We start from the raw sequence: 27,669 nt of genomic DNA, 5'->3' as shown, positions 1-27,669 counted from the left end.
CTTTAGGAAAAATTGATTCTCAGACAAAACCTGCTATGATAGCACACTACTTCTATCATTTGAGAGTAAATATATATTTAATTAGAGCAATCTGTGTTAGTCTGGTATATTAAGGCATGAATTAATTTTGAATTTGGAGTGCAGCAACAACAGTTTCCAGTGTCCGTCAAAATAGTATTTTTGGACACAGATTCAAAGCACCAAAAACCTTAAAACAAAGACGTGAATGAATGAATACCTGCATGAAAAGTGCTGAAGGGGCAAATTCAATACTATAGCAATACGGAAATGTCATCATTTCACATTTCAAAAAAAACATTTCAGAAATTCCATCCATTTCAAACAAGTTTGGAGCCCACCACCTGATGAGATTAAAGCCTCCCTTCTTTTTATGTGAGCACAGTTCATGAAGAAAAGGAAAGAGACTTGGGGAAATATTTACATGACTAATACGTATGCTTGCATCAGGCATTAATACATAATGTCTTCTTCTCTTCAGTGACATGATCTTTCAGGCAAAAAAAAAAAAATCAAGTCATCTGCAAACACGTCATGTCTTCGAAAACATAAATATTAATGCAGAACTCAGTGCATTTCAAACCTAATGTTTTGATTGGAATGTGAGGAATGAGTGAGCCAGAAGTGAATTAAAGCCAATTATAGTAACTAATTGCCATAATGCTGTGGAAAAACGCAGATCATAGTCTTTGCTTGAGGTTGGAAGACACAGAGAAACAACTTTTACTGGCACTTTACAGCTGTAGCAATTTAGAAGAAACTCAGAGGAACAGAAATTACTCTTCTTGGCAGAGTTAATGAAAGGCTGGTGTTTGAATTTGAGCAATTTTAAGAAGTTTTGTCTGTATTCTTCTATTCAAATCGAGTACGTTTAAAACCTGCAAGATCTTTTTAATTTTAAAGGTTTAGCATAATTATAGTAAAGGTGGGTTACCTTTAGTGAATGCTAACAGGCTTGATTTTCATTAACAGACACCTAGGCAGTTAATGCTGCCTGGCTTTGAGAATGAAAGGTTAGCCTGGCTTTTCAAAAAAAAAAAGAAATTTAATAAAGAAAATAGGCACATCTCTGTACTTATTTTCAATCCAAATGGCCCTAGTGGCAACAGACGAGCTCAGAACCCATTTGAAGCAGTGTAAAGAGGAAGAAAGAGCAGTTCCTGAGCCTGCCAGCGTCACCTCTGCCCTTTTCATGCTGTCATGGCATCTGTGACATCAGGTCTTAGAGGGCAAAGAGGCATTGGTGTCCCCTGCTCTGAAACCACAGGGTTTGGGGAGGCACCCAGTCCCAGGGCAGGGCGAGCCCAGAGGAGCAGCCTGCCTGCCTCTCATTTGAACAACTGCAGCTCTGCAAAGGGACACAGCATCACAGCTTTGGGAGGCACTGCTGACAGCCATGGAGCACCCCAGGCTCTGGAGAGAACTCCAGAGCAGAGCAAGAGGAAGATGCAGGTCTCCTGCTCACAGGGAGCTCTGCTCACATGGCAAGATAAGGAGTTCCAGTGAGCTTGTTACATTTCACACAGACCTTAACCCACAGCACTACCAGCAGCAAAACAGGGAACGTGTGGTTTTATTGTGTAATAATTTTGACCAGGAGTGAGGGAACCAACACAAACTTCCTCCTCTCACGCTGAGCATTTCGTCTGTTTTATTTCTTATCCGTACACTGTGTCCTGCCTCATCCACGAGTGCATGGGCTGTGTCCTGTGAGGTATATCCCTCTGCTGACAGGATTGGCTAGTGATGTGACTGCTTGGGCCTTCTGCATCTCTGGGAGAAATAAATCCAGACTCTAATGTAACCCCAATTCCAAGTTATTGTACTGATATTTTAGCAGGAATGAGTGAAACTTTATGAGAACAGGACGTACATCTGATGCCTCTCAACGCTTCAGTGCCAAACAAATCATCACCTTCTGCAGGCAAAAATACTCTTCTGATGTTTCCCTGCCACTGCCTCTGCCTGAAACTGTAAACTGTGCAAAGAGTAAATTCAGTTTTACCCAATTGCTTTGTCTGTTAAAATTAAGTGCCAAGTATTGTCCTCAGTGGTATTTGTTGCCCATGTTTTCATAATGGGTATCATCTACCTCTCAGACAGCAAAATTTTAACTGTGCCTGGTGGCTTTTCCTTTGACAGGGAAGATGGAATAGTTCATTGAGAATAACATTTGTTCTTCTTTGGCAATGATGTTGTCTTTAGCAACAATTTTTAAAAAAATAATTTCTGTTATTCAAACAACCCCAGTGAGGTTCAGTTTTAATTCATTTTAAAAAATAAAATCACACAATCTTTCCATTAAACTCTTGGGACTATTCTTTCTAGGATTTGTTTTGTTTTTGGTTTTTTTTTTTTTTTTTTTTTCTTGAAATGCAAAGGAAGAGATTATAGCTTAAGAATTGCAGAGTAAGCAAAAGTAAGAAAATGAAGGGGAGGAAGACTTAAGAAAGCTCTTTTGGAGAATCTGCTGTTTAAAAAAGCAGCTTAAAATACAAAAATTAACATAAAATTTTAAACAAGTAATGAAATCAAGCAAGGCAGCTGTTAACAGGCAATGGGTCACCACCAGCTCCAGCTTCCAGGGGTCCAGCAGGTACTGGGAAGAGCACTCCAGAGCGAGTAGCAAAGGTAAAGATTTATCCTGGGTTATTACCTGCTTTTCCTGAACACAGCAAAAAAATCCAAACACATTAACTTATTACCTTTATGACATATGTTAATATGCAAAACAACAGTGTAAGGAAAGGTAGCAGAGGCCGAAGAGAGGAGGACAATGCTGTCTGTGTGTGCCCCATGCCCACCAACACCAGCTCCTCATCCCCAGGAAGGGTAAATCCCAGCACCAGTCACCCTGGACCTGCAGCGAGGGGATAACTCCTCAGGGACCTTGATGTGCATCACAAGGGACACACATGCAATGACACCACCACAGCGAAACTCTCCGGCCTCTGGCTCAGGCCACAAGCAGGGTAACACCACAGCATCCACCACAAGAGGAAGGTGCAAAACCAGTGTGAAGGCACTACTAAGTCTCTGTACCCAGGAAATTTTTATAAAAGGAAGAGATGAAACAAGGAGGCTTATAAAGAACTACATTTATTTTTGTTTACAGCAGATATCATAAATAAAGCTAAAACAATTTTCACCATGTGCAAAATACAGAATTTTCATGTGAAAATTTAAATACAGAGTTAAAAACTATTTAATAAAAATATTCAGTTAAGATTATAAAGTAAAAGGAAGACAGAAGATTTAGGAGGAGAAGGACAGAATCCTCAGTGGGCAGGAAGAGCAAGGAAGACTCTGCAACAGAGAGTAAAAAACACAGCAATAGGAAGTGGTTTGAAATGGCAGACCTTTATGTCATGACCTTCATATTAAAGCATGCTGAGCTTTACAACAACACACTGCAGCCCTGAAATACACTAGAATACACTGAAATACACTAGAAGTCCTGCATTTGTGCAGGAAATGACGTTTGAAACACAGAGAGATTCTGTGTGGGCACAGCGTGGGGACTTTCAGAGCCATCAAGTCATTTTAGGATACCCACATGAATAAATACGATTGGCTGAGTCGTGCAAATGTACAAACCAGAGCCTGAGGTCTGGCCCTGCTGCCTTCCACGTTCCTGCCCGAGGTGTGTGAAATGGGGCAGATGGCAGAGGAAGTTTGGCCCCTCCTAAAACTGCTCCTAAGATCAATCCCCTTTGAGAGGGGTCCTCGGCAGGGACAGCTGGGTTATGACCACATCAGCCAGACCCTCAGTGTACTTGCTGCTCAGCCTGAGCCCTTGGTTCTTGCTGGGATTCATTTCCCCTTCTAGATGGTCACCTAGTGATTATACAAACTGGACCTTAAGTACAAAATACATCCAAAATAATGGAGGGAGTTGGTCATGGAGAGGGGTGGCAACGTCTCATGCAGCAAGAGAAACCCAATCATCAGAGTGCCAAGCAAGGCCCAGGTAATAAAACCACTCAAACCAAAGCCCTCTGGAACCTGGCATGCTGATAGTTCAGCCTAAGAACCACATGCACTTTAAGGCCTGCCTACGATGTCACTTGGGGTGGAAGACTAGAATTTGCATAGTTTTGGCTACTTTGTCTACAGAACCTTTTATGCCACACTTTTCCAGGAGGAAAGCAGGGACACTGCTTGCTCATTGGGTGTGTGAGCTCGATGCAAATAGGTGCTCATGTTAACCTGGAAAATCAGCTGGGTAATCACACCCTGACCTCATTTTAAATCTTTCCTTTAGTTCTTTGAAAGAAATAAGGCTTTAACAAGTTCTTTCAAGAAACCCTTTACTTGCCTAACTTACCTTAAAGGCACAGGGAAGCGCACATGCACAGACACAGAGAGAAAAACATTACCTTTTCTAGAACTGTGAACTCAGCAACAGGTTAAATAATCATGCCAAAGCTCCATTAATATACCAGACACACAGATTGCTCCAACAGTTAAAAAAAAAAAAACCCAAAACACAATATGAAATGCTTTCAAACAACAGGGTTAGTCATGTAATTTTGGAACTGGAAAAAAAATCACCTGAGAGCAGAAAGGCTTCAGCCAGTGAGTGGGTGCAGCACCGGAATGTTGAATTGGACTAAAAGCAATGAGGGAGATTGGCAGAGAAGACAGCAGGGAAGAAAACACAGAACTTCACTTGGTTATGTAGGAAAGCATCAGGAAGGTTACATCGGTACAAAGAACAACTGGCCAAAACGAAACTGCCTTTTTTCTCATTCCATTACCAATGAGGACAAGCAGGTATGAGTATTACTAGCAGAATAGTGAGATGAAGTAAAAAAAAAAATCAATCAATTGGAGTGATACCAATAAAATAACCCTCCTAACAGAATCACCTGCAAAATCCCAGTGGAATATGCATGGTAATTAAGATTCCTCGGGAAAACATTTTCAGTACGCAAGTTCCTGAATTCTATTGTAGAAATGTAGGGATTTTTGCCCCATTATACAAATCTATATAAAATCAATACCATATTTTAAATGCTTAAATTTAAATTTTTAATTTTTTAAAAAAAATCTTATTTAAAGATTTAAAAATCTTATTTTTACACTTTCTACTAGTAAGATTCATTTGGTTTAATTTCATTGACCAGAGATTTCCAATTTTCTTACCACCATTTTCTCTACATTTACCATTATGCTTGCTCTGCTGTAGTAAACAGGAGAAAACTTTAGGAAGAAGTGTTCCTAAAGATTCTCCTATTGACAAACTGAAACTAAAATTGATGGCAGCCAAAATCTGGAAAGTTGACTGCCCAGCAGTTTGCTGTGTTGCAGGAGTAACCACACTGCAGACTGCCTCCTTTTTAGGGTAGAACAGTTACTATCAATAGAAAATAATTAAAAATAGTACAGTGTTTCCAAGTCAGGTTTTTTAAATGCTGCAAGAAAGGTACAGATACATTACATATACACAGATGGCCACCATGTAACTGTAATTATTGCTGTGTCCACTCAATGTGGTAGGAAAGTTTGGCTGAATACATGTTTGAGCATTAAAGGCAATTTATGTCAATGGAATGCTACCTTCTATCTAACAATTTTCTTCAAGCACTTTTTCAAGTTCTGTGCATAAAAATAACAATTTTTTCCCCAAAATATATAACCACTCTAAAATGGGAAAAGCTCATCCTCATAGTTCAAAGAAAGTCAAACTATCTAGAAGAAAGATCCAGTTTGTAATTTATTTTAAACAGCAGACACATTTCCTTCTCATACCTAAGAGCAAAACAATTCAAATCACCTTTTCCCACATTATATTAAATCAAATCAAAACAAAACAAAATTCCAAGACCTGCCAGCCCACAGGTAGCACAGTCATTTGAGACCACTGGCAGGTGATCCTCAATTTTGGTACTAAATGAATGCAACACTATTTCCTATTGTTTATACCACATTCTTCTGGCTACAAATAAATGCTACAGATGCTTTTCATTTTAGACTACACATATTGCCATGTTTAAGGATTTACCTATTTCCTGGTAAACTTCTGAATATAAATAAGTACTTGAAAGGCAGGGAGCACGCTTACCTCACTGGCTAACTAGGCTGAAAGTAATGAGCATTGGGATGTCACTGTGTCCTTGCTGTTTAACAGATTAAGGTAGACCTTCTGATAAAGGTTGAGGGACATCTGAAAGAAATTTACTCATCTGCTGCTCCAGATAATAGAATTTCACCTTTCTGCCACCAGCTGCACACATTGAAATGAATTACCCAAGTAAGAAGTTACCGCCTAAGAATACATTTCTAGGCTTTTGATGTTTGTTCTAAACCTGCATTTTAAAAAAAATTCCCAAAGAGACTGGGAGTAGTGCCTGCCCAGAGGCACAACAGGAGTGACTTCAGTTACAGAGGAGTGCTCCATAAATTGATATGCCTCATAGCAGCCACCAAATGAGAAAGCCTTGACTTGAGGAATGTTCCGTCTACTTCTTCCTACCAGTTTCTTTGACTTAAAATTTCAATCAAGCCTTCACTCAACTATCATTTGCTCTTCAAATTTATTGAAAAACTTCAAATAAATTAGTAGAACAGATAATACCCACTATCAACAAAAGGTATCCATCACATGAAAAGCAATGTAAAAGGCATGACTAGGAGCAATGTGAATCATGTACACGATTTTTTTGAAACATATTCATGCAAGTAAAAATCTCATAACCTAGAGCGAAGATGAAAGCAAGGAAAAAAAAAAAGCTACGTGCCATACTCAGGTTTCAAACCCCAGTCATTTGTCAGAAATATTCCTGAAAGAACACACATTCTTTCATGGTCTAACTGAAAAAAAAGAAATAAAAATCTGGGGAGAATAGGAAGAAAAATGGTTTCAAAATGTACCATCTTCTCCAATGGTCGGATCACAGAATAAAATGGGGGGAGGGGGAATAATCTATAAAATATCCTTCATCTGACTCCATGTTCTGGAAATGTGTTTGGACACTGTCCTTCATGTTCTAACATACAGTACATTTTATGTTGAAAATTTCGATTGCACCTCGTTTCTATCGGAAGGAATCCACCATTCAATGAAGTCATGCGTCAAATTGCACGAAGAGCAAAAACAAAGCCCTCCAAACCAAAAACTCCCCTCGAGAAAATAGCCAGGCTGTTAATTTTGAAAATCTGAAAGGCACGACTGAGCAAGACACACAGAAGGATTCAAACCCTACAGAATCTTTTCACCCATTCAAGCACATTTTCAAGTGACAGCTCTGCTTCCCGGTACATGTGAGTGAGTACCTCTAGGAGAGCACAGAGGAGTGGCACCCCAAGGCTCAGGAGTTCGTACAGGTAGGTATAGTTATATGCATTGTCCCTGAAATGGAGGTGGGTAGCGTGCAGGAAACCATGCATCCAGTTAGACAGGCGGCTGGGAATGTCAAGCAGATCCCTGGTCACCCGCAGGGGCCAGCTTAGCGTGCCCCGTAAGAAGGAAGTCAGGATACCTGGGGACCTGTCCTCTGGACTGCTAGCAGTGGACAAACTGCTTTCTGTGGTGATCTCTGTGGGTTTGGCTTCCACTTTCTTCCATGCGTCTATCGCCTCCTTGGAAAAAGCATTAAAAAATAACAAGTGTTAAATATGCCTCTAAAGTAGGTAAGTCCGGTTTCTGATACTGTCTTCAAGTCTTTATATGCATTTTCATTTCTAGTTACTCCTAAGTTCAACTTTACTTTGCATAGAAAAGCTAATCCGTTGAGAATCAGATTATTATTAGATATGCCAAACTCACAGAATGAGGAGATTTGTATTTTAGCACTGATTTTACTGCACATGAGGTAGGAAACATCCACACACACACACGAGTATTTCACCCTGCCCCAGATAAAGCTCCCTCAAGATTGCATTGGCAATATAATCACTCCATACCTTTCCATGGATCTGTATTGTTGCCCTTCTCTTTCTGTGTTTCGTACTGATTTTGCAGTGCGTAAAATGAGGTTTACAGTAAAATTTACCTACAAGAGGGAAAAAAATCAGTTACAGGATATGTTATCTATACATATATGGACTGAAAAATCACTGTTGCATCTATAAAAAAAATGAAACCAAGATAATGAACAGCTGGGCAGCAAAAGGAATGGGAAACCTGGCACTGATTCTGACTAACAGCTCTGAATAGGTTTCTTTCACAGATTTGCACATTAGTTCAATAACATTAGGTCATTTATCTACCTGTCAGGTATAAGATTAATAAACAGCAAAAAAACCAACATCTCATAAGCACAAAGTTACAAGCCAACACAAGACATCTAGCAGAAAAAAAAAAGGTCAATAATCTGCTCAAAAAGACATCTTTGCAAATTCTCCAATTCTCCACACTGAAAAAAGAACCACTTTGACCTTGAATATTTAATATTTTTGCAGACGGAGATCAGGTTAATACTCTGATCTACTCAAATACTTTAAATACTTTGGAAGGGACAAAGGAATTTCAATTCAGTTTGATGATTCCATTCCAAACTTAAAAAAAAAAAAAAAAAAAAGGAAAAAAAAAAAAAAAAAGAAAAGAAAGAAGGAAAACCCCAGAATTTAGGTGGGATGAAGCACCCAAGATTTGAACCTCTTGTTCTACAGCAGCCTGGAATAAATCACACTGTGCTTGGCCACTCCTACTGCTTTCAGCTCCTGACCATAACATCGTAATAGAAATAACCTACATTCCCTGCATCCATGTAAATCTGCCACTGCTATGGCTTGTCCTTATAGATCATGTTATTTAATGGCCACTTTTAAATGGAGATAAGAATAACTCTATGTTATTGGAGAAACCTCACCCCTTTTTTCCTCCCCTTACTTTGACCTGTGATTTGACAAAGTGCATTTTGGCCACTCAACTTATTTTCCACTGAGGATTTCTTCATTTACAGCTCAGGTCTGTCATAAGTCAACTCTTTTGAAAACTAGGACTGCAAGTATGAGGACTCAAAGATCAGCAGGGACACAAACAGCACACTTGGCAGATCTCCTCCTGACCATGCTACGAGGACAGGTCTTTCTCCTTAGTTCCAATAAGAGCACCCATACTCAGACATTTCAAAATACTCCTAAAACAGCTCCTACATTACCTTCTTCAACATCAAAGGCATAAATTCCTAAGCGGAGTGTTGTAGAACATATTTCACACTTGAAGCACTCCCTGTGAAAGAAGTGGCCTTCTGCACTCAGCCGCTCCATGACATAGACCCGTTTCTTGCAGAAATAACAAATGTCACTCCCCCCGATGGACTTGGGGAATTCTTTTCGCAGAGAACCCTGTTCAAAGATAAAAACAACATAAAGCTATCTGGCTCCATACCCAGATATAAATCCTTATGAAGGGGGCAGCTGCTTTTACTGCTTGAAGCGTTGCACAGCACCCTCCAAGCAAAATTACAGTAGGCATCAGTCAGCTTTTTTGTCAGCAATTAATAAATCAGACATCACAAGGACTTTAAAGAGGTGGCTTTGATGCTGGACTTGCATCCAGTTTCCCTTTAGGAGTTCACCAACATATTGATTATTCAGGTCCAAGAGCAGCATCATCCCTGAGTGCTCCCTCATCACCTGGCACCGTCCTGGCTCCAGGACTCGTGTCTCTCTCAGAAGGTGAAGACACGCCTCACCAGCCTCAAACAGCAGACTTGCATCTGCAGCCAAGCAAAAAAACACCCTGAACTCTGAGTTCAGACACAATCTGGAGGAAAATGCAGGCTTGTGCTTTAAATTCCATGAGGAAAAGCAGTCTTCAAATGCTCCACCCTTCCCATTGCCAGAGCCATGCCGCCCCTCTCAGCCGTGTTCCTCCCGAGACTGCAGCCCAGCCTGGGGCTCGGTTAGCTTTAAAAATCACTTTGTTTCCTACCACACACATTCAGAACATTTCCAATGCGTTCAAAATACAATCCATATTAACCATGTGAAACTATTTTGGAAGTTTGTTGAAATTAGGATTAACATTCTTTAATTGCCATGAATCTTATCCCCTCTTACATACACACGCAAAAGGTACAGAAAAGTGAATTAGAAATTGATTAGATGCCACTGGACTTCCCTTTCCTTATTAGGGGCAGGTGTGAGGATGTTACTTTGCATTACTGTATTATGGTTGGTTACAGGTCGGTGCAGGCTTTGTGCCTGCCACATCCATCACCACCTCCCTCCCCTTCCATCCACCATCCCTGCTGCCACAGGAGAGGTACCACATGGACAGAGGAGGAAAAGTCCAAGGCACATTCAGACAGCAGCATACAGTCCACACAACTAATCTTTCATTTGTGAGCAAAAGGCAGCCTTGGAACCAATTTTTAATGTTAAGTAGAACTCACAATTATCATTGTCACATAGTCTTCTGCTGAAAAGTTGAGAATTCTATTCCAGATCTGCCATTAGTAATCCATTTTGTTCTGATGGATCACTTCAGAGCATGAATCTTCTCAAAGAAACAAGCATGCAAATGGACAACCACACAGATGTGCTTTTAAAGCCATGGTGTTAATAGTTACAGTGAAGCTGAAACAACTGAGTTTAGTGCTGGCTGGTAAGTAAAGTGTCATCACCACAACACAACACCTTACTTGGCTTCCCAGTACCTGACAGCCCTGAGTGGTGGAGGCAGCAGATGGTAAGTGAGGAATGGGGCAAGAACCTGCAGCTCTGTCCAGAGACCGCTTCTGAATTCAACACAGAACAGTGTCAGAGTTGAGAAACAGCCCTCTTCAAAAGGAGGCACGGTGATTCAGCACGCGAGCGTTAAAAATAACTGCATGAGCGCGTACTGCACAAAACTTTATTTAGAAGCCACCCTGAGTAATAATTGTCTTTTGTTACTAATTCTACAGTAATTACATTTAATAAAAGCCTCCTGAAGTTTTAATTCACAGCCAAGTAAAAGAAATAGAAATAGAAGATGTGGAGAGAAACATTTCCATCAGCACATTGTGCTGATGTGCACCTGATTCTTTCGTGAAGTATTAGACCTTTCCTAAGGCTTCAAGTGCTCCACAACTGGGGTCTCAAGTCAGGATGGCATTCTGGGAACATTACTCTTAAGTCAAGTTACTGTTTCTTTGTGGGTTTAGTCTTACCAGTTCAAGCTGTGCCTTGGGTCTGTGATCATTCACATACAGATTTACAAGAACTTCAGCCACAGCTCCAATGGCATGTGAGACCTTTCCTACAGTCGTCTAATCAGGAAGGGGGAGAAGATGAAGAATAGAAGGAAGAGCTTTAGTTACCCTTGAAAGGGAATTTAAAGACAAAAAAGGACAAGAATGATTTGGGCACATGCAAACATCAATACAGGGAGGCAGGAGAAAGAGCAGAGGGGAAGTCCAGCAGAGCACAAGCATGTTCATGCGTGACTAGCGTGGGGCCACAGAAGGCTTCTGTGCAGCCCACAGACTTTTCTCTGAGGATGACTGAGAAGTTCCTGATGGGAGCAAATGCTTCTCTTCAAGGCTTCCTGCTGTGTCCATGAAAGGCTGAGCTGGGAGCCACTGCCTGGCTATCTGAGCTGGACATTCTGACATTAAAAAAAAACCCCTATTGTTCATTTCAGCTTCTCTGGGACTTGGTTGTTCCATTTCAGAACAGGGGTGGGATTGGACTCCATATTAACACTCCCCAAACTGTGACATTTCAGGGAACATTCTATGAAAATGTATGAGCCAAGTCCCACACAGAAATGTTTTGTTGGTGCTCTCAGGGCAACCATTTGCCCTCTCCCCAGTGACTCATTGCAATGCCAGAGAGAACTGGAGAAACCACGCTCGTGAGAGGGAAACATCTCCTTTAATCTGCTTCATGACACTGCTGCAGCCACAGAAGTTAGGCTGGTTTTAACCAAATGTATCAATCAGGCCTGCAAGGAGCCAGCAGTGGCTTAGGCTGTGGCTCCAAATGCACAGTAGACAGACCGATGATGGTCCGTGCTTCCCTGCCAAAACACCTGTCTGGGGACTGCAACAGGGGAGAAGTGTGTGTGCATGAGTGTGAGAGTGGCAGCAGGTAGGCAGGCACTCTGCTCCTGGAAAACACACAGTAAAGGCTTGACAGATTTACAGAAATGGTTTCTACTCTAAATCAAATTTCCTGTATTGGTTGGGATTTCAGCTTTCTAGTCAATGTAAGATCCCACAGCCTCTCTGGTAGCAAATGCAGCAAGGGCCATCCTGGTTTGGCCAGGGGTCTGGTACTCTGCTTCTGAAGCCAGGGCACTGTTTTTTTCCATGAGGACAGATACATGATAACATATCTAACTCTCCATTTGCCTCTCACAGAGCCCAAATCTCAAGGAAGTCCCCCTCTTCTCAGTGAAATGATTTGTCTACTGCCATCACACCAAGTCCTGCTAACTGAAGGTTTTAAAATACCTGAAAGTTACCATGAAGAAAGAAAAAAAATATAAATGCAATAGTATCCAGAATACTTTAAAACAATTTTAAAGCATTTTCTATCAGGTTTAAAAACACTTATAATGCACTGTGGGTGTGCTTTCAAAAATTATTATGGATAAAAAAATTCAAGGGAACATGTCCAACCCTTTACAGCTCCCCTTATCTTTTGAGAGTTATCTCATAATTAACTTGATATCCAGGCAGGTACAAAATATACACGTTAAGACTATAAAGGCCATTTAAGGGATAAATTTCTGTCCTGTTTGGTTTTGCTTAGCATAAAAAGACTTTAAAGTATTATTCAATATCTGGATAACTTGTGGGTAACAACTGCAAAGTGAACTGCTCATTACATACCACAACGCTGTCCCAAGTGGCACACCAATTTATAAACCACTACAAGAAGTGTTACTTGCTACTACAGGAAAACTACATTCCTTTGATTTGTTTAAGAACATGGAACAAAAAAAAAAAATTCCTCCCCAAATTCTGCACTTCTGAATATGCTGAGCAATTTCCAGGCCATGTACAAGTTCTTGTCCACAAGATCCAAGGTAAAAGAAAGTGTTCAAAGTCAGTTGAAGCAGAAAGTTTTCCTTGAACTAGATAAATACTGGAGCAATCAGTTAAATAACAAGGCTATGCTTGAAGTGCAAGTAGTTGAATATCAGGATAAGTATCCTTGAGCCTGAACTACACCTTGAAATTCATCAGGTTGGCTGATTTCTGTTCTCCTTCCATTGGACCTATCTATGTCAACATTAAAGCAGTCAAAACAAGAAAATTGAATGTTTACAAACACTTTAACAGTGCTATTAAAAAGGAAATGCTCCTATAATGAATGTGAATTCACATTCCAAGTAAAAGCAAGTGAGATTACAATTTAATTTAGCAACAATGCCCTTAAAACCAAGCTTTAACTTTTGGTCAGCCCTGACTTGGTCAGGCAAGAGATGTTTGTTGTACATCCCTTCCAACAGAACTATTCTGTTCTGTTCAAGTGCCACTTAATCACCAACCAGAAACATCAGGGCAGGATGAGGATCCACCAGGGCAGTCCCAAGAGCTCCTGCCACCCTCTGAGACACGCCAAGAATGTTCTCAGTGCCCCTGAGGCTCTACTCAAGTCACACACAGCTTTGTAATGCTGGGGCCACTGTCTGCATGGACCAGGCTACTGCTCACAGATCAGGCAGCTTTATGCCAGCAGCTTTAAAGCCTTTGCTGAACAGGAATCCTTAAAGAGTTACCTTACACGGTGAATTTCGGGGAACAACCAGAAAACGCTTTAAAATCCCAAGCATTTGTGATTTCCTCAGACTGTTGAGCTGTCAGTGGCATGCTGCTTTTCAGCAGGTTGACCAGGGTGGTTATTACCATGGGAAGAGAAAGCTGCCTTCTGTATTTCCCTGTGTCATTATTCAGAACTGCACAGCCAGCCAAGTAAGCCTCAGTAGCATTCTCATAAAACAAAGGAAATATGCTCTCTGTCTCCAAAAGCATACAATGCTTTCCCTTTGTTCTTTCATATCCTTAATGATTTTCCTGGTCTTATTTTGCTTTGAGGGTGATTTATTTACTTTTCATACAAGCTGCTACGTATATTTTCCCTCTGAGATAAACAACATTTGAGTAATAAGTTACTGTGTGGAGGAAACACCCCAGCCCTGCTTAGTGCTGGTCATTAGAGTCACGTCACTGAAGGGAAGTTGTTGGTCCAAGCTCTGCAGGGAGTAAATTGATTGCAAAAACTTCCCAGTTCTTATGACACACTGTGTGGATTCACTCATGCAAAGCTCAGATTAACAGAGATTTCTGAAGGTCAATCCAACCTTGAGCAGAAAATAGGAATAACCAAAGCCCAGCCTGTAGTATAATGTATGCTAACTCATAATTCCAGCTATGTAAATTTTGACAGCTGACTGAAGCTGGAAGGTACTTTTGAACATTATTGACATATTGCACACAGAAAGTAATTGTTACTAAGTTGTAATGACTGCATGTCTTGAAAGAAACAATAGGGTCCTGCAGCCTTCTTTTCAAGCGTTCCTTGCAGGACTTAGACTTAATAACAAGTTTCTGTAATTAGACAGTATGATTTCATAGCCACCCTTTTCAATAACTGTGTCCCCATAACTAATCCTGTTCCAAGGAGAACTCAACAGGTGCAATGGTTTGTCATGTCTGGTAACAACCTCAGAACTCACCTGAAATTAAAATGACAGCACTAGCTATTTAAAACCATGGGAGGGTGCTGATATTTATAGGTCATATATTGTGAAGCCTTACAGAACTCAAAACACTTCTATAACCTTCTGTTTGTCTGCGGGGGGAAAAAGCAGAAACACTGACAGCAACACATAGCAGCTCTTCCTGTTGGTTTATCAATCCCAAGACATTTTCTGATACTGAAGTCTACACTCAGCTAATGCTAATTCTCAGAACAGAGAGTAGAAATTCAAATTTTGAGACCCATAACCCCCCTCAAGATAGCAGAGACATAGGCAGTTCCTGGTACATATTCACAGCAGAGAGATCTGAACATATTGTTGAACAGCACTTGAAAATGCACACTGTGCATCTGAAATACTGCTGAATTTTTATTTATATAGCACTGCACTTTTAGTCAGTGTTTTATAGAGCAGGATAAAATTTTCACATTCTGAAAAGTGTGCAATCTGTAAGGATAAAACACAGGGACAACAATTTGACCATGAAAGGGCAGGGACAGATTCTATTACCACCTGTGCTCCTGACAGGAGGAGTAAAGATCACCTCATCATTTAAAAAGTCTCCAAAATGCCACACAAAGTGCACCATATTTACACCTATGAAATGCACAGTGTACAAGAGGCTGGCAGCCTGTACAACACACGGAGCTGTGTATGCAGGCATCAAAATGCTCATGCATGTAGATCTGCCAAAGTGTAAATGCAGTCCTACTTAACTAGCCAAATATTTACCCAGTGAGAGGAACATATATTTACTGTGCTGGTGACAGAACTAGATTTTCTTGCTTCAGCTGAGCTGCATTCTGCCAGTATCTCTGGAGAGAGCACTTTTCAGCTGAAGTAAACTCAGCCTGAGTGAAACCAAGTAACAACAAACTATTGCTGCACCATTTAAGTACAAAGGCAAACTAATCAAGGCTGTCAGTGCACTTTAAACAAAATCCAGTTTTTAAAATACCTGGAAAAAAAGATTGCTCAGAACAAAGGTTCTCCAAGAAGTGATGTTAAAATCCCAATGAAATTATTTCTCACGGAGTTTCCATATGATTAAAAGCCTAGTTCTCATATTCTAAAGGGTTTTTCAGATAGCTTGGGGTTGGGTTTTTTTTTATTCTCTTGGCAGAGTCACAATAGTTCTCCAAATCAAATGAACATCAGCCCCCAATCTTTTGGAAACCATGACTTAGCTTAAAACCCATCACATGCTATACCTCTTAGGTCATAAAAAGTAAGAGGTAAATCCAGGCAAAGGAATTACTTTCAAGATGAATGAAGGGAATTAGGGGATTACTGCAGTGAGGCACCTGCTCAGTTGCAGTGTCCTTGAAGGGCCGTGTCCCCTGCATTTCCCTGGGGACTGGGAGCCATGCAGTCATTGCAACACAGCCCATTAGCATCAGCCTCAGTTGTAAGAACGGAGTATCTCTGACCCAAGTGCCATCTCCTTCTTTCCAAGTATGGATGTTTCCTCTCCATAAGATCTGCTGCTACAAAGAACTGTATTCTAGCTATCCACATGCAGAAGCAAGTACAAATAATTAAACAAACAATAATAAAATGTCTGTATTGGTAAATACTCATACAATTCTAAGACATGTGCATCCTAAGATGTGGTTAAAATAGCCATCACTGTGCAGGTTTTCCCCTGCAGAGCAGATGGATATTCTTATGAAAATAAACATAAATGCCACCCAAGAAAACTAACCAACCCCACAGCATTCGGTTTTCTTTATAATGTGAAGCTTTCTTCAGCATGCCTGTGGTATCATCCAACTGCAGATCTTATTATTTAAAATAAGCAGCAATGCAAAATTTTCAGAATTGAAGTAAAAAAATGTTAAGCATTTGTTTTGTTCTTCAGCTTTTACCTGAGCCATTTCTGATGACGACATTTCTCTTACAAACATGCAGAACTAACAACAGCAAAAAAGGAAAGTTTGATTTAAATGTGAATTACAACCTATGCAACAGGTCTGCTGGCAGCACCTTCCATCCAAGCCATTTCTCAAGCAGCTTGAGTACAAGTTTGGGTTTTACATGAAAAATCTCTTAATAGAGTACCTGTTGAGAAGAAACAGCAGAGGAAGCTGAACCAACAGATGATGAAGCAGCAGCAGCTGAATGATGAGGTGGAGGGCAAGAGGGAGTTGGGGGCTGAGAATGGGGTAAGCCTTTAGTAGGTAGCTTATTCTGTGTAGAGCAGAAACAGGAGAGTTATCCAAGAGACAGTGACATCAACACAGGTTAAGTTCAGAGTCATGCATCAAAAAACCCAGAAACAACAGTGACAGTTCTACTCTTCTCACTACCTCTGCACAGTAAGGGCCCATGGAAATCATCAAGGCATCTTCATGTAAATGATATTAATGTACTGTTTCTTTAATAGAAATATGCACAGTGGGCAGTAAGGTAAGATAGTGCTGGGAGAAAGCAGAATGAAATCCAGCAAAAACCAGAGCGCACCAAGGACAACTGCTCAGCAGCTGATAAGAAACTGTGAGCCAGCAGTGTGTGCTTAAGCACGAGACATAGTTTATTTCAACACATTTCTCTCCTGCTAAAGCACTCTGATTAGCTTTATGTTTCAGATTGTTTTACCTCAATTAAACTATGCAATAATATTTAAACAACACTTTTTACTAGTTTCAGTGGAATCCACATTACTTTTCAGATCCACACAAAATGAAAGGAAGTTAAAACCAAAACCACTGCAATTTCTTTCCCTTCCTGAATTCTTATACATCTTCCAATTCGGCAGTTCTTCAGGTGCAAAACTTAAAATTCACCTTTGGAAACTCCATGTATCCAAACATTGAGGCGAGATGTGCTGCTTTCTCTTTAATGTTCTTTTTATGGAATTCCCTATTTGCTATGCTCTGAGCTCTTTTCTGCAGTGACAGCCAGGAAAGGACAGCCAAGAAAAGAAAGAGAGATTTCAGTTAAAACCATATCCATCAACAAAACACAGAAGCTTGTAGAAAGACTTCTTATTGTCTTAATACAACCTACAGTCAACAGAGAACAAGCCAGCAAAACCACAGTACACAGATTATCACAGGCATTTAAGAGACAGAAAGGAAAAGAAGTTGCTTGTCACCTGTTTCATTTTTTCCTCCAGGTGCTGAAGACGCTCAAGCACTCCAGAAAGTACAAATGCAGCAGAACAGGCAGACGCGAGATTTTCAGAGGTTTCTGACAGACTGGGCTGGGGATCTGTTTTGTGCACAGTCTTTGCTCTCCTGGCCATATGATCAGAACCATTTAAAGACTGTTTGGGTTCCCTGACCTCGTGTTCACTCCTAGCTACCACCTGAAACTGGGAAACACTTGAAGTGAACAAAACTCTGCTTTCTGCACTACCATGCAGTATATGCAGCTTTTAAGGATGCTTCTGAAAGAACGGCACAGTCATGCACATAACTCAAAATAAAATGTTCTCACATCACTCTTTGCACACTATCTACTGCACTTCTGGTGCTTGTGGACATGCACTGGAATAAATCAGTCCCACACAACTTGTGCAGGCCTTAACATCCTTCTCTATGTTTCTGAGTATTTGTCAATAACCTCAGACAGCAGCAGTGCAGAAGAATATCTTCTTCTAGGGTTTATAGCAAAGGTTTTGGGTTCTAGTCTGATCTAAATCAGTATATAATGTATTTCAGATTTAAGGCATTTTCTGAGGAGTTCAGAACACATCTCTGAATTTGAGTTTTCATATAAAATAGCTTCTGACCTGCAGATTTCCACATGCAATATGGATCTCATTTCACTGCAGACTGCTCGTTAAGTGCCACTACTTCAATTTAAAACTCTGATGGAAAGTGAGTATCAGTACTGTTTGAGATGAGATTGCTTTCAGTGAAAGTACTAAGAGAAAAACTTAGACTACATTGTCAAAATTTTTTCCCCATATATGTGATGCTGCAAAAGAGCTTTCAGCAGAAATTCTTATCACAAGTTCTACTTATAGAAATAAAACACTTGGGCATCAATATCAGCTTTTCAATGCTCAAGCTTTTATCTTAGATATTTTTGCCAGGTTTCTCTCTTAGCCTTATCATTACAATAGCCCAAAGCATCAAGTACATGCACAAATTTTTGGGTATTGCTGTAGTTTTCTCACATGTTAAAGGTAGCTGTGTAATTACATTCATACAATTTGGAACCTAGATATGGTAGCACAGAAATCAACACTTATGTTTTCAGGGTATTTCCACACTTTCTGAGAGTTTTCTCATCTGGCAAAGCAGGTGTAAAATAGCCTTAATTTTTAATGGGGTTTTCACAATTCTCAGCTAAATGTGTCTGTGAACTCTGCAGTTTCCATCCAAATATTGCTTTGTGTCTTGTGTAGCTCGGCAATAACAGCGAGTTCCCAGCAGTGACAGAAATGCTGTGCTTGCCAGGTGTTACCCATAGGAGCTTCCTACCTGCCTTTTTGGTTGAGGTGGAAGAAGGCTTGGATCCATAGGTTTAGCAAAGCGAGGATTAACAGGAGGGTCAGAGGAGAGCAGGGCTGGTCTATCTGTTAGCTCCTTGTAAAGCATTTTTAAAATTGCAAAGACAGAGTGAAGGAGGAAAAAAAAAAGGAAGACAGTAAATAGGATTCAAAGAATTTCTGAGGCAGAAAGAAATAAAAGGTTTCCTTTAAAATGCATTACTATGAAGCTTAACAACACATTTTGCATATTTTTGCCAGCCACCCATGTTATTAGCAACTTCTACCATCAAAGATATACTTAAAGTTGAACCCATTCCGTACTTTCTAACAGAGTTTATGATCAAAATAACTTCCTTCAGCATGGCCAAGGAAATCTCTGGCCACTTACCACACACCCAAAGCTCAGGGCATTGACAAGTAGCCAGGTAGCGTGCAAACAACTTTGGTTCAAGGATAGACAAAGTCACTGGACATCTATAAAGCCTACACTATTGGAGGACCTAAATATTTAAATAAACAGATGAATACAAGGATGAAGAATTAAGATCTTTGTCAAAACATCCACACCTTGCTCATCCTTCCTTCAGAGCTTTCAGATGACAGGTCTAAATTCTGCCGATTCCAACTATTTCTGGCTGAAGTGTGATTTTGAGCTTCTCCCCCATACCTTGGCAGCATGGGATTGCTTTTAAAACACCTCTAGTCACACTAACAACAAACCATGGAAACGCTGTACAATGCACAAATGTATTCCACTCTGCCTAGTTTTGGAATGGAAATGGCAGCCAGACATATCTTGTAAGAGATTAGGTTTCCTTTTGACACTCCCTAGATTTTCCATAAAGACAGACACCACAGGATATGCAGTGTCCTTTATTTGAAAAATATAGGCAACAACAGGCCTTCTGCAATACTGTATGCAGCCAGCTTAGATTTCCAAATAACACAAACTCTACAGGCTCACTTCCATGAGATTGCTAGACACTGTAACACGTAGCAATATGTTATTGTTAGACGCATTAGTCAATCTATATGAGTTGTATTTGTTTACCAAGTATTGAGAGAAATACTTTTAATTTGCATGTAGTATTAAAATAGACAACCCACTTCAAACAGGTAACAGACTCCTGCCTTCCCTGGGAAATTTGCATCACTTTCACAAGCAGGGACTACAGTTCAATTTCAGAGATGGCTTTCATGTTCATCTATGACCTACCTGTCTCCGCAGAATTGTATTTGAAGCATTCCCTTCAAACTTTGCCAGCAGCTGAGTTGCCATTGATTTGACTTTGTTCTGGTTCATTCCTTCTCTGCCATCACTCTGTTCTTTCCCATTGTTTGTCCCCTGGCTTGGAATGCCTGAAGTCTGCAAGGAAACAACAAACTGTGTTTTTCTTATGTTTCCTACAACCCTCATGAAGGGAGAGGAGGAGAGAGATAACATCCTTTTCAGCAAAGGGTGAAAGGAAATATAACCTGCAGTATACTAAAATGACATGTTTAGCATGCAAAAGTTGCCAAAAACATGTTTCCTTGGGTCCCAGAGTACAGTAAAACAGAACATTCATCAGTGCTGCTATTAATAAAGCAGAGTCACAAAGGTAACTAATCAGAGAAGGGCTAGAAACCAAGCTGCAATGCAAACTCTTCAAATAAAAAAATTTCTAAATAGATAATTAGGAAAAGGAAAAAAATCCCAATACCTTAAATGTTCCTGTGTCAGAACAAAAACTAGTGCAATTTATTTAATGCTCTACTCCCTACCAAATGAGTAAAATTAATTTAGCTCTTCTGTGCATGCCACAGTAAATTAAAAGCTTCAAGGATGAGGTTTTTTCCCTGCCGTGCTCCAAAGGCCAAACCTTGCCCCCCAGCTCCCACTGCTCCCTCAGCTCTGGTGCCCATCAAGGAGCTGGGCACGAGTGGGCACCACTGAACACCAACCTGCTCAAAGACACCAAAGAGTCCTTTCCGACGCCTTTTGTTAGTCTCGTTTTCTTCTGTTTTCCCTTCAGCCTGAAAGAGCAAAGCCAAAACAAGTTCCATGGGTTACTGCAGCAATTCCCAAGTTTACCAGAGCAGCTCTTCCCAGGAGAAGTACCATCCCCAGGCAGGTGAGGTCTGGGCTGTGCTCAGCCAGGCACATACAGGTGAGCAGTGCCAGCATCAGGGGGTCTCGCTGCTCCATCAGACCCCCCAGCTCAGCAGGATTGCTCCTCGTGCAGGTATCAGAGCAGTAAAAGCTGTCACACAGCCCCTGACTGGGAGCTCTCACTGGACTCCAGGGCATGAGAACACATGCTTGTGCACTGTGCTGAGCAGGCCCTACAACTTGGTGTTTATCTTTCCCTCTTTCAGTACTGAGGAGTTTATAATTCATAAAACACTAACCTATCCTTGAAGAAAAAGGTTTTACAGCATGAGTTATTCTGTCAATTTTCAGCTACACTGCACTGTTTTCCAGAGAAGTAACAAAATCCAGAAACCCCTCACTCTTTCACTGTAACCCCCAAACCTCTCTTAACCCATCTGTCTGCATGCAGATCATGAATTCATAGTGCAGTCACACTTCCTTTTTTGAGCAATTACTGGCTGCCTTAAAGGTCTGTCTCCCTCATAAGGTTCACCTCCCTGACTATGGCTGAACATTACAACACTTAAGCAACCAAATTGCTTCTTTTGTGCTCAAGCCACGCACATATTTCATTATTTTACTCAACTAAAGATTACACAAATCAATAATGCTTCATACTCAGTCTGCACAAACTGGAAAAGTAGTCAATGCTGGCAAATTTTTATCATTTCTTATAACATTCAGTCATGAAGATTTGATACAGTGATGATTTACTATCAATAAACTATATTCTACTTATTGGCATTTGCCCACGCTGTAACTTAGTGCCTGCTCAGTCAACTTAAAAAAACCCAAAAAGGAATAAAGATCAAAGAATGCAGGCTTCCTTTTTACATATGGACTGTTTGTAATAAATCATTACGCAATGAAAATGAGTAATCCCAAACAACTTGTGGGCAATCACCAAAGGAATCAGATGACAATATTTCAATTACTTTGCTTTGCTACATTGTCTTTCAAGCAGCAGCTCAGTATAACCTAGCTTTGCACCACCTACAGCCATCAGTCTACCCAGAAAGGGTGAACACAGAACAGCACAATGTATTCTCATTAATAGCCTGGGCCACATAAAAGCAGATTTTGCTTGAGTGAATGGAGCAAAGCAAGATGCTACCTTGCAGAAATCGGACAGAAAGGACTCTCATTAACATGCTGACAAAGAAGTGAAAGACAAGGCAATTTAATTGCCCAGCAAGACTCCAAAAGGGCTGCGCCCTGCATTGTGTAAACACCTCCATTCATTTATTAGTCTGGAGCACAGGAAATCTCAGTTCCTCTCCAGCCAGGCTGACACTGCGAGGAGAATGGAAAACATGATGCAGCTCAGCACAGGCTGCCAGAGCAGCCACAGCCACCCCAGCTCCAGGCCCTGCTTCCTGGTCTCTCACAGCCTGTGCCCAGATAAGGATCCCTCCTCCAGCCCAATCCAAGGACAAACTACACGCCATGGAAGTTCAGTTAGCAACACTCTCTGCTCTCCTAAAGCCTGGACAGAATATTTGATACATATACACCTGGGTAATGCTCAGCACCACTTTTTGCAGGGGAAAGAACCCTAAAAAAACTGAAGCCACAGCCAAACCCTGAACTCAAGCAATTGCTTTCCAAGGAGCTTAATTTTCCAGCTAGTTTCAGCTGGTTATGGTATTCCCAAGTCTGTCCTAATCCAAGTACCCTAACTCACCTTGCTTGGTTTCACAGCCCATCCATGACAGAGCTGCAAAAACTCACACAAAATGCCTTGTTTCCCAAGCTGATTTGGGAAATAATACTTCCACTTCTCATTTCCAACGAGCCCCGTAGTGTGAAACCAGAGGGGCCCTTCAAGCAAATCACCTCGTGCTTTCATGTACTGCCAAAAACTCCAGCTCCTGCTATGACAGAAGGCTTATTTCATGACAGGAGGTTAATCAGAGGCTCTATGGCTCAGTAATGGAAAGTTCTCCCCACTGCTAAAATTCTGTTTACTTCTGCAAACAACTCATTGAAAAACAACATTGTGGTCATGACAAAGGTTTTCCTTCTAAAGAAGTCACCCACAAGAAAAAGCAAAGTTTATTCTGCCTGTTTGGCTTCTCACTGCTTGGCTATCTGGGAACCATGTCACTTAGTTTTGTGTGTATGTGGGTGGCAGGAAAAAATTATTTCCTAACAAGGATATTTGAAGTGACTGGACAATTGACTGTCCACAGGTTTTGAAAACATGTTTATGGATAGAAAATATTCAAGACAAAAGTCAGCATAGGAAGTATCTGGAAATTCTGGAGTAATTCTTCCGGTGAAAAAAACAGAAACCATATTTCTACAAGACAAGAGAGCAACAAATTTAAAAAGCAGTATATTAAAATACTGAGAAATGCTGTAGATGTGTACATGTGTTAACTCAGGCCTCTGCAAAGCTTCAAGGCTCTGAAGTCCTTAATCACAGCATGTATGGGCATGGATTTTTTTATAATAGAGGGACATAACAGGGCCTGTCAGTAAGTCTTCATTAAAAAGTAACCAAGAGAGAAAAGTACATGGGCATGACTAAGAGATTGTTATCCCAAAGCTGCTGATCGACCTGCCCACAGTTTGTCACCACTGCAGCTTTCTTCTGTAGAGCTGGAAAGCTTCTCTTCAGAACCCTGACAGCATCCACAAACTGCAAATCACTTTTTCAAAAAGCAGCACTCCCTCCCAATTAATAAACAGTCTAGCATAGCACTGATTATTTGAACTGATATATAAAAAAATGGCTGTATATTTAACTCCAGGAATACAGAGCTACAGGACTCTTTTTCTTACAGGTAGAAATAGCTCAGAAAATTATAGTAGGGTATATATAAACCCCCTATTTCTGAACCTTTATTTATATAAAAGTTTATTTTCATGTTTTCAGAAAAAAAATTCATAAGGCAAGTCTTGCTTCACAACTCACCTTTGGTACTCGTTTTCTTGGTAAAGTTAAATTGATATAATTATTAAAGATGAAATTCGATGATTTTGGTGAGCCAAGATCATTATTTTCTCCATTTTGCTTCTCAGCAGCATCTGTTGAAAAAACAACCACTTAGGATATTTACTTAGATTTGGTTTTAAATTATTCTGACTAAGCCAAAGCTTTCCAGTTGAGCGCTGGTAGCAATTATATATAAGAAACACAGGCAAATAAAAGTAAATACATAGAATCTAGGGTGGCTTTTTAAAAAAAAGAAGGAGAAAAACACAAGCATGAATGTGCTGTGTGCAGTCATCCCTACCAGGGAATCACACCAACAACTTGATACATGCCCTTCATGATGTCAAGCAGCAGTTATCCAGCTGCTCCTACTCCTTGAAACCACCAAGGACCCACAAAACCATGGAATTCAATCAATTTTTCCCCCCCTTTCCTGTGTTAAGCCCGAGGTAACTCTTGCAGGCCAGAATGGCTCTGCTGGGAAAAGACTCTTGGCTCAAGAGCAGTGCTTGTCAGCAGCCTGGATGAAGTGCTGCCCCTTGCCCACTTGCCAGAGCTCAGGGACCGCTGTGCCTCACCCACTGCGCGCAGAGGGGTGCCCCGGAACAGCTCGTAGAACTTGGACAGGTAGAGCACCATGCTGAGCTTGTCGGGCTCCCCGGCCGAGCCCAGCTCCTTGCCCGTGGTCACCGGGGGGATCCCGAACTCCCGCTCGGCCACGTCGAACGCCAGCTGGTTGTTCCTCACCGCGTCCTCTTCGTTCAGGGCGTCGAAGTCGCTGCGGGGACAGCACAGCGGCATCGCTCATTCCCTGCTCCCTTTGGGAACACGCAGTGCCCGTGGCAGAGCAGCACCAGGAATGAGGGCACAGGCATCTCACTGGGTCAAAGCTACAGAGTCCACACAGTGCCAAAGGTAAGAGCCTCACGCAAATCCTGTTATTACAAATATTGACTTGGCCAGAAATGTAATTTAAAAGCTTTTTCACTGAAATGGACCTTGATGTAGTCCCACAAAAAAAAAATATCCTTATTTATTGGAGAGATGCAATTCGGCCTCAGAAGTGCTAAGAAAGCTCTTCCTTCTCCAAATACAGCTGAACTACTACAAACTTCATCCACTAGCAACAGATTACTTAGTTTCAATTAGTTTTATAAATCATCAAAGCCAGGAGGAATAAATTTAGGACAGCATTCTATGGAAGTAGCATATTGTATGTGTGTGCACAGGCACTCCCTTTCCCTTTTTAAGGTGTTACACACTCAGTTTGAGCAGGGACTCAGAAGTGCTAAGAAAGCTCTTCCTTCTCCAAATACAGCTGAACTACTACAAACTTCATCCATTAGCAACAGATTACTTAGTTTCAATTAGTTTTATAAATCATCAAAGCCAGGAGGAATAAATTTAGGACAGCATTCTATGGAAGTAGCATATTGTATGTGTGTGCACAGGCACTCCCTTTCCCTTTTTCAGGTGTTACACACTCAGTTTGAGCAGGGACCTCCTGTCCAGGTCATAACTGAATTTAGCAGTGCACTAAAGTACATCACACATCTGGAACTCTGTAATCCACTCTCTAATCCATTTTCTATGGGACCTATTCTAAGACTCTGATCTTTTGAACATCTTCCAAAATTCATGATTAAAATAAACATGTGAATAAATTACAAAGCTCCAGGCAGGGTAGTTTCTCTCTCCTCACAGTGGAATGTGATTTTTTGAATCCCCAAATAATTTCTCCTCTTGTCTCACCCACCCACTGCCCATTTCTGGAGCTGGGGGCTGTCACTGGCAGCCACCTCTCTTGCCTGCTTAGCTTTCATCCAGCCAAGTCCTTCTGCAGGCTCATTGAATACAAAAAGCCAACAAGATCCAAACATAACATTAATTGAACAGCAGGAGGTCTGTTAGCTCAGGAAGATAAATTTATCGACTTTGCAGAGAGCAGTGCAGAGAACATGTTTTCCACAGGCAGCAAAGATTACTTTGCTTTCTGTACCCCTCCCCCAAAAACATCCATAATTTTAATTGTTTCAAATGAACCCAAGGCAAAAAAAATCCTATTCTTAAAATATCAGCTCTTCCTCTGGCAAAACACCCTAGGTACCACTCCTATTTTTTTCCAATTTATCACACCTCATAAAAAAGTTCAACCACTCCTTTCATTTATCCACAATAAAGGGAGGTTGACAGTAATTCATGTGTGACTCCTAAGGCTCTGTAGGAAGACAAGAGAATGCATCCACTGCATTTTGGAGACTGGTGAGAAGAGAGAGTCACCCACAGACTGCACCCAGCAGTGCCAGCAATTGCCATTTACTGACACCTGTTACACAATGACCTTCTTGTATCTAACTATGGGACATTACAAAATATTCAGATGCATGGAGTTGGTTCATACAGCACTAGGACCCCAGAAACTGTGCCAAAAGGGGAATGCTGGTGTACACTCAACCCCTAGGGCAGTTAATTTTCAAGGCCCAGCCCTTGCTTTGCCCACGTGAAAGGACTCTGTGCTCTCCTGGACAGAGTTGCGCAAAACCTCCATCCCCACGGTCCAACATTTCCCTATCTGACTGTCACAGCAACCAGTACAACACATGGAGGATGGCTCATTCAGGCTCACCCCACATTTCTGTAACTCAGGACTGTGCTTCCTGGCTGTGGTTCCAAACAGACACTAAAGTCTGTCTCCAGGGATCCGGGAACGCAGCTCTACACATTCCCCCAGAACTGCAAATTTCGTTCTAAATAGACACATGACTCCCACAAACATGATAAATCATAGGGCTCAAAACCGTCCTAGCTCTTTGAAAGCACATATATTTCATTCTAAACAGCATGCTAGGACATTCAGAAGAAACAAAGCAAACCCAACCCCACCCTTCCTCCCTCCAAACCTGGCCACGGTGTGCACTTCCTTGCAGAAAGCAGCCACAGAAGGGGACTGCAGAGTGTCAGGGTTGTTCTGGTCTTTGCAAATGCCTCACCTGAGGAGCTCCATAGCTGTCACTTACATGAGGTCAGGCCTGAAGCGATGGATGATGGCACACAGAGCAAGGCCACTTTTCCAGGAGGTGGTCAGGTCAGTGACATTAACGTTTCGGTATCCCTCTGTCTGCTTCTGGCACCATGTCAAAAGCTTGTTAGGCCGAATATCTGACTCTGCAGAAATGGGAAAGCAAACATTTCAGTCAGCTTTTGCATGCTCAGAAGGCCACAAATGCGAAGCTACAGCAAACAAGAGATGCCACTTACCCTGTCTTGTGAGGTTCACTGATCTTCTAATGGAGCTCACTCTCTCAAGAGGACAGTGCTGTAGCTCATTGGTAACATATAATTGTCTCACCTACAAGGAAAAGCAATTGCCAGCATAATGTCAGACAAAAAAACAGTTTCGTTTCCAGGTTAACTTTATCAGCAGCTGGTTCTAAATTAAAGAGTCTCCTGAAGATTCTGTTGACACACTCCTTGCAGTTCTATTT

The 27,669-nt window shown here is 41.1% G+C and overlaps 1 protein-coding gene across 1 annotated transcript in view; it reads right to left on the bottom strand.

The window, feature by feature from the left end:
- Positions 1-27,669, bottom strand: part of MICAL2 (microtubule associated monooxygenase, calponin and LIM domain containing 2) — a 95,428-nt gene that overhangs the window by 40,634 nt on the left and 27,125 nt on the right. The window contains exons 10-22 of the mRNA XM_053980749.1: positions 27,443-27,533; positions 27,202-27,349; positions 24,763-24,962; positions 24,164-24,276; positions 21,054-21,125; positions 20,326-20,475; positions 19,099-19,203; positions 17,763-17,981; positions 17,452-17,553; positions 16,727-16,855; positions 9,126-9,312; positions 7,927-8,015; positions 7,227-7,602 (exon numbers count right to left, since the gene is read on the bottom strand). Coding sequence (XP_053836724.1) covers positions 7,227-7,602; positions 7,927-8,015; positions 9,126-9,312; positions 16,727-16,855; positions 17,452-17,553; positions 17,763-17,981; positions 19,099-19,203; positions 20,326-20,475; positions 21,054-21,125; positions 24,164-24,276; positions 24,763-24,962; positions 27,202-27,349; positions 27,443-27,533 — 1,981 coding nt within the window. The remainder of the gene's footprint in view (positions 1-7,226; positions 7,603-7,926; positions 8,016-9,125; positions 9,313-16,726; positions 16,856-17,451; positions 17,554-17,762; positions 17,982-19,098; positions 19,204-20,325; positions 20,476-21,053; positions 21,126-24,163; positions 24,277-24,762; positions 24,963-27,201; positions 27,350-27,442; positions 27,534-27,669) is intronic.

The sequence above is a fragment of the Vidua macroura genome, chromosome 6 (genome assembly GCF_024509145.1).
Source record: "Vidua macroura isolate BioBank_ID:100142 chromosome 6, ASM2450914v1, whole genome shotgun sequence".
NCBI lineage: Eukaryota > Metazoa > Chordata > Aves > Passeriformes > Viduidae > Vidua > Vidua macroura.
This window is presented reverse-complemented; position numbering and strand designations above follow the sequence as displayed.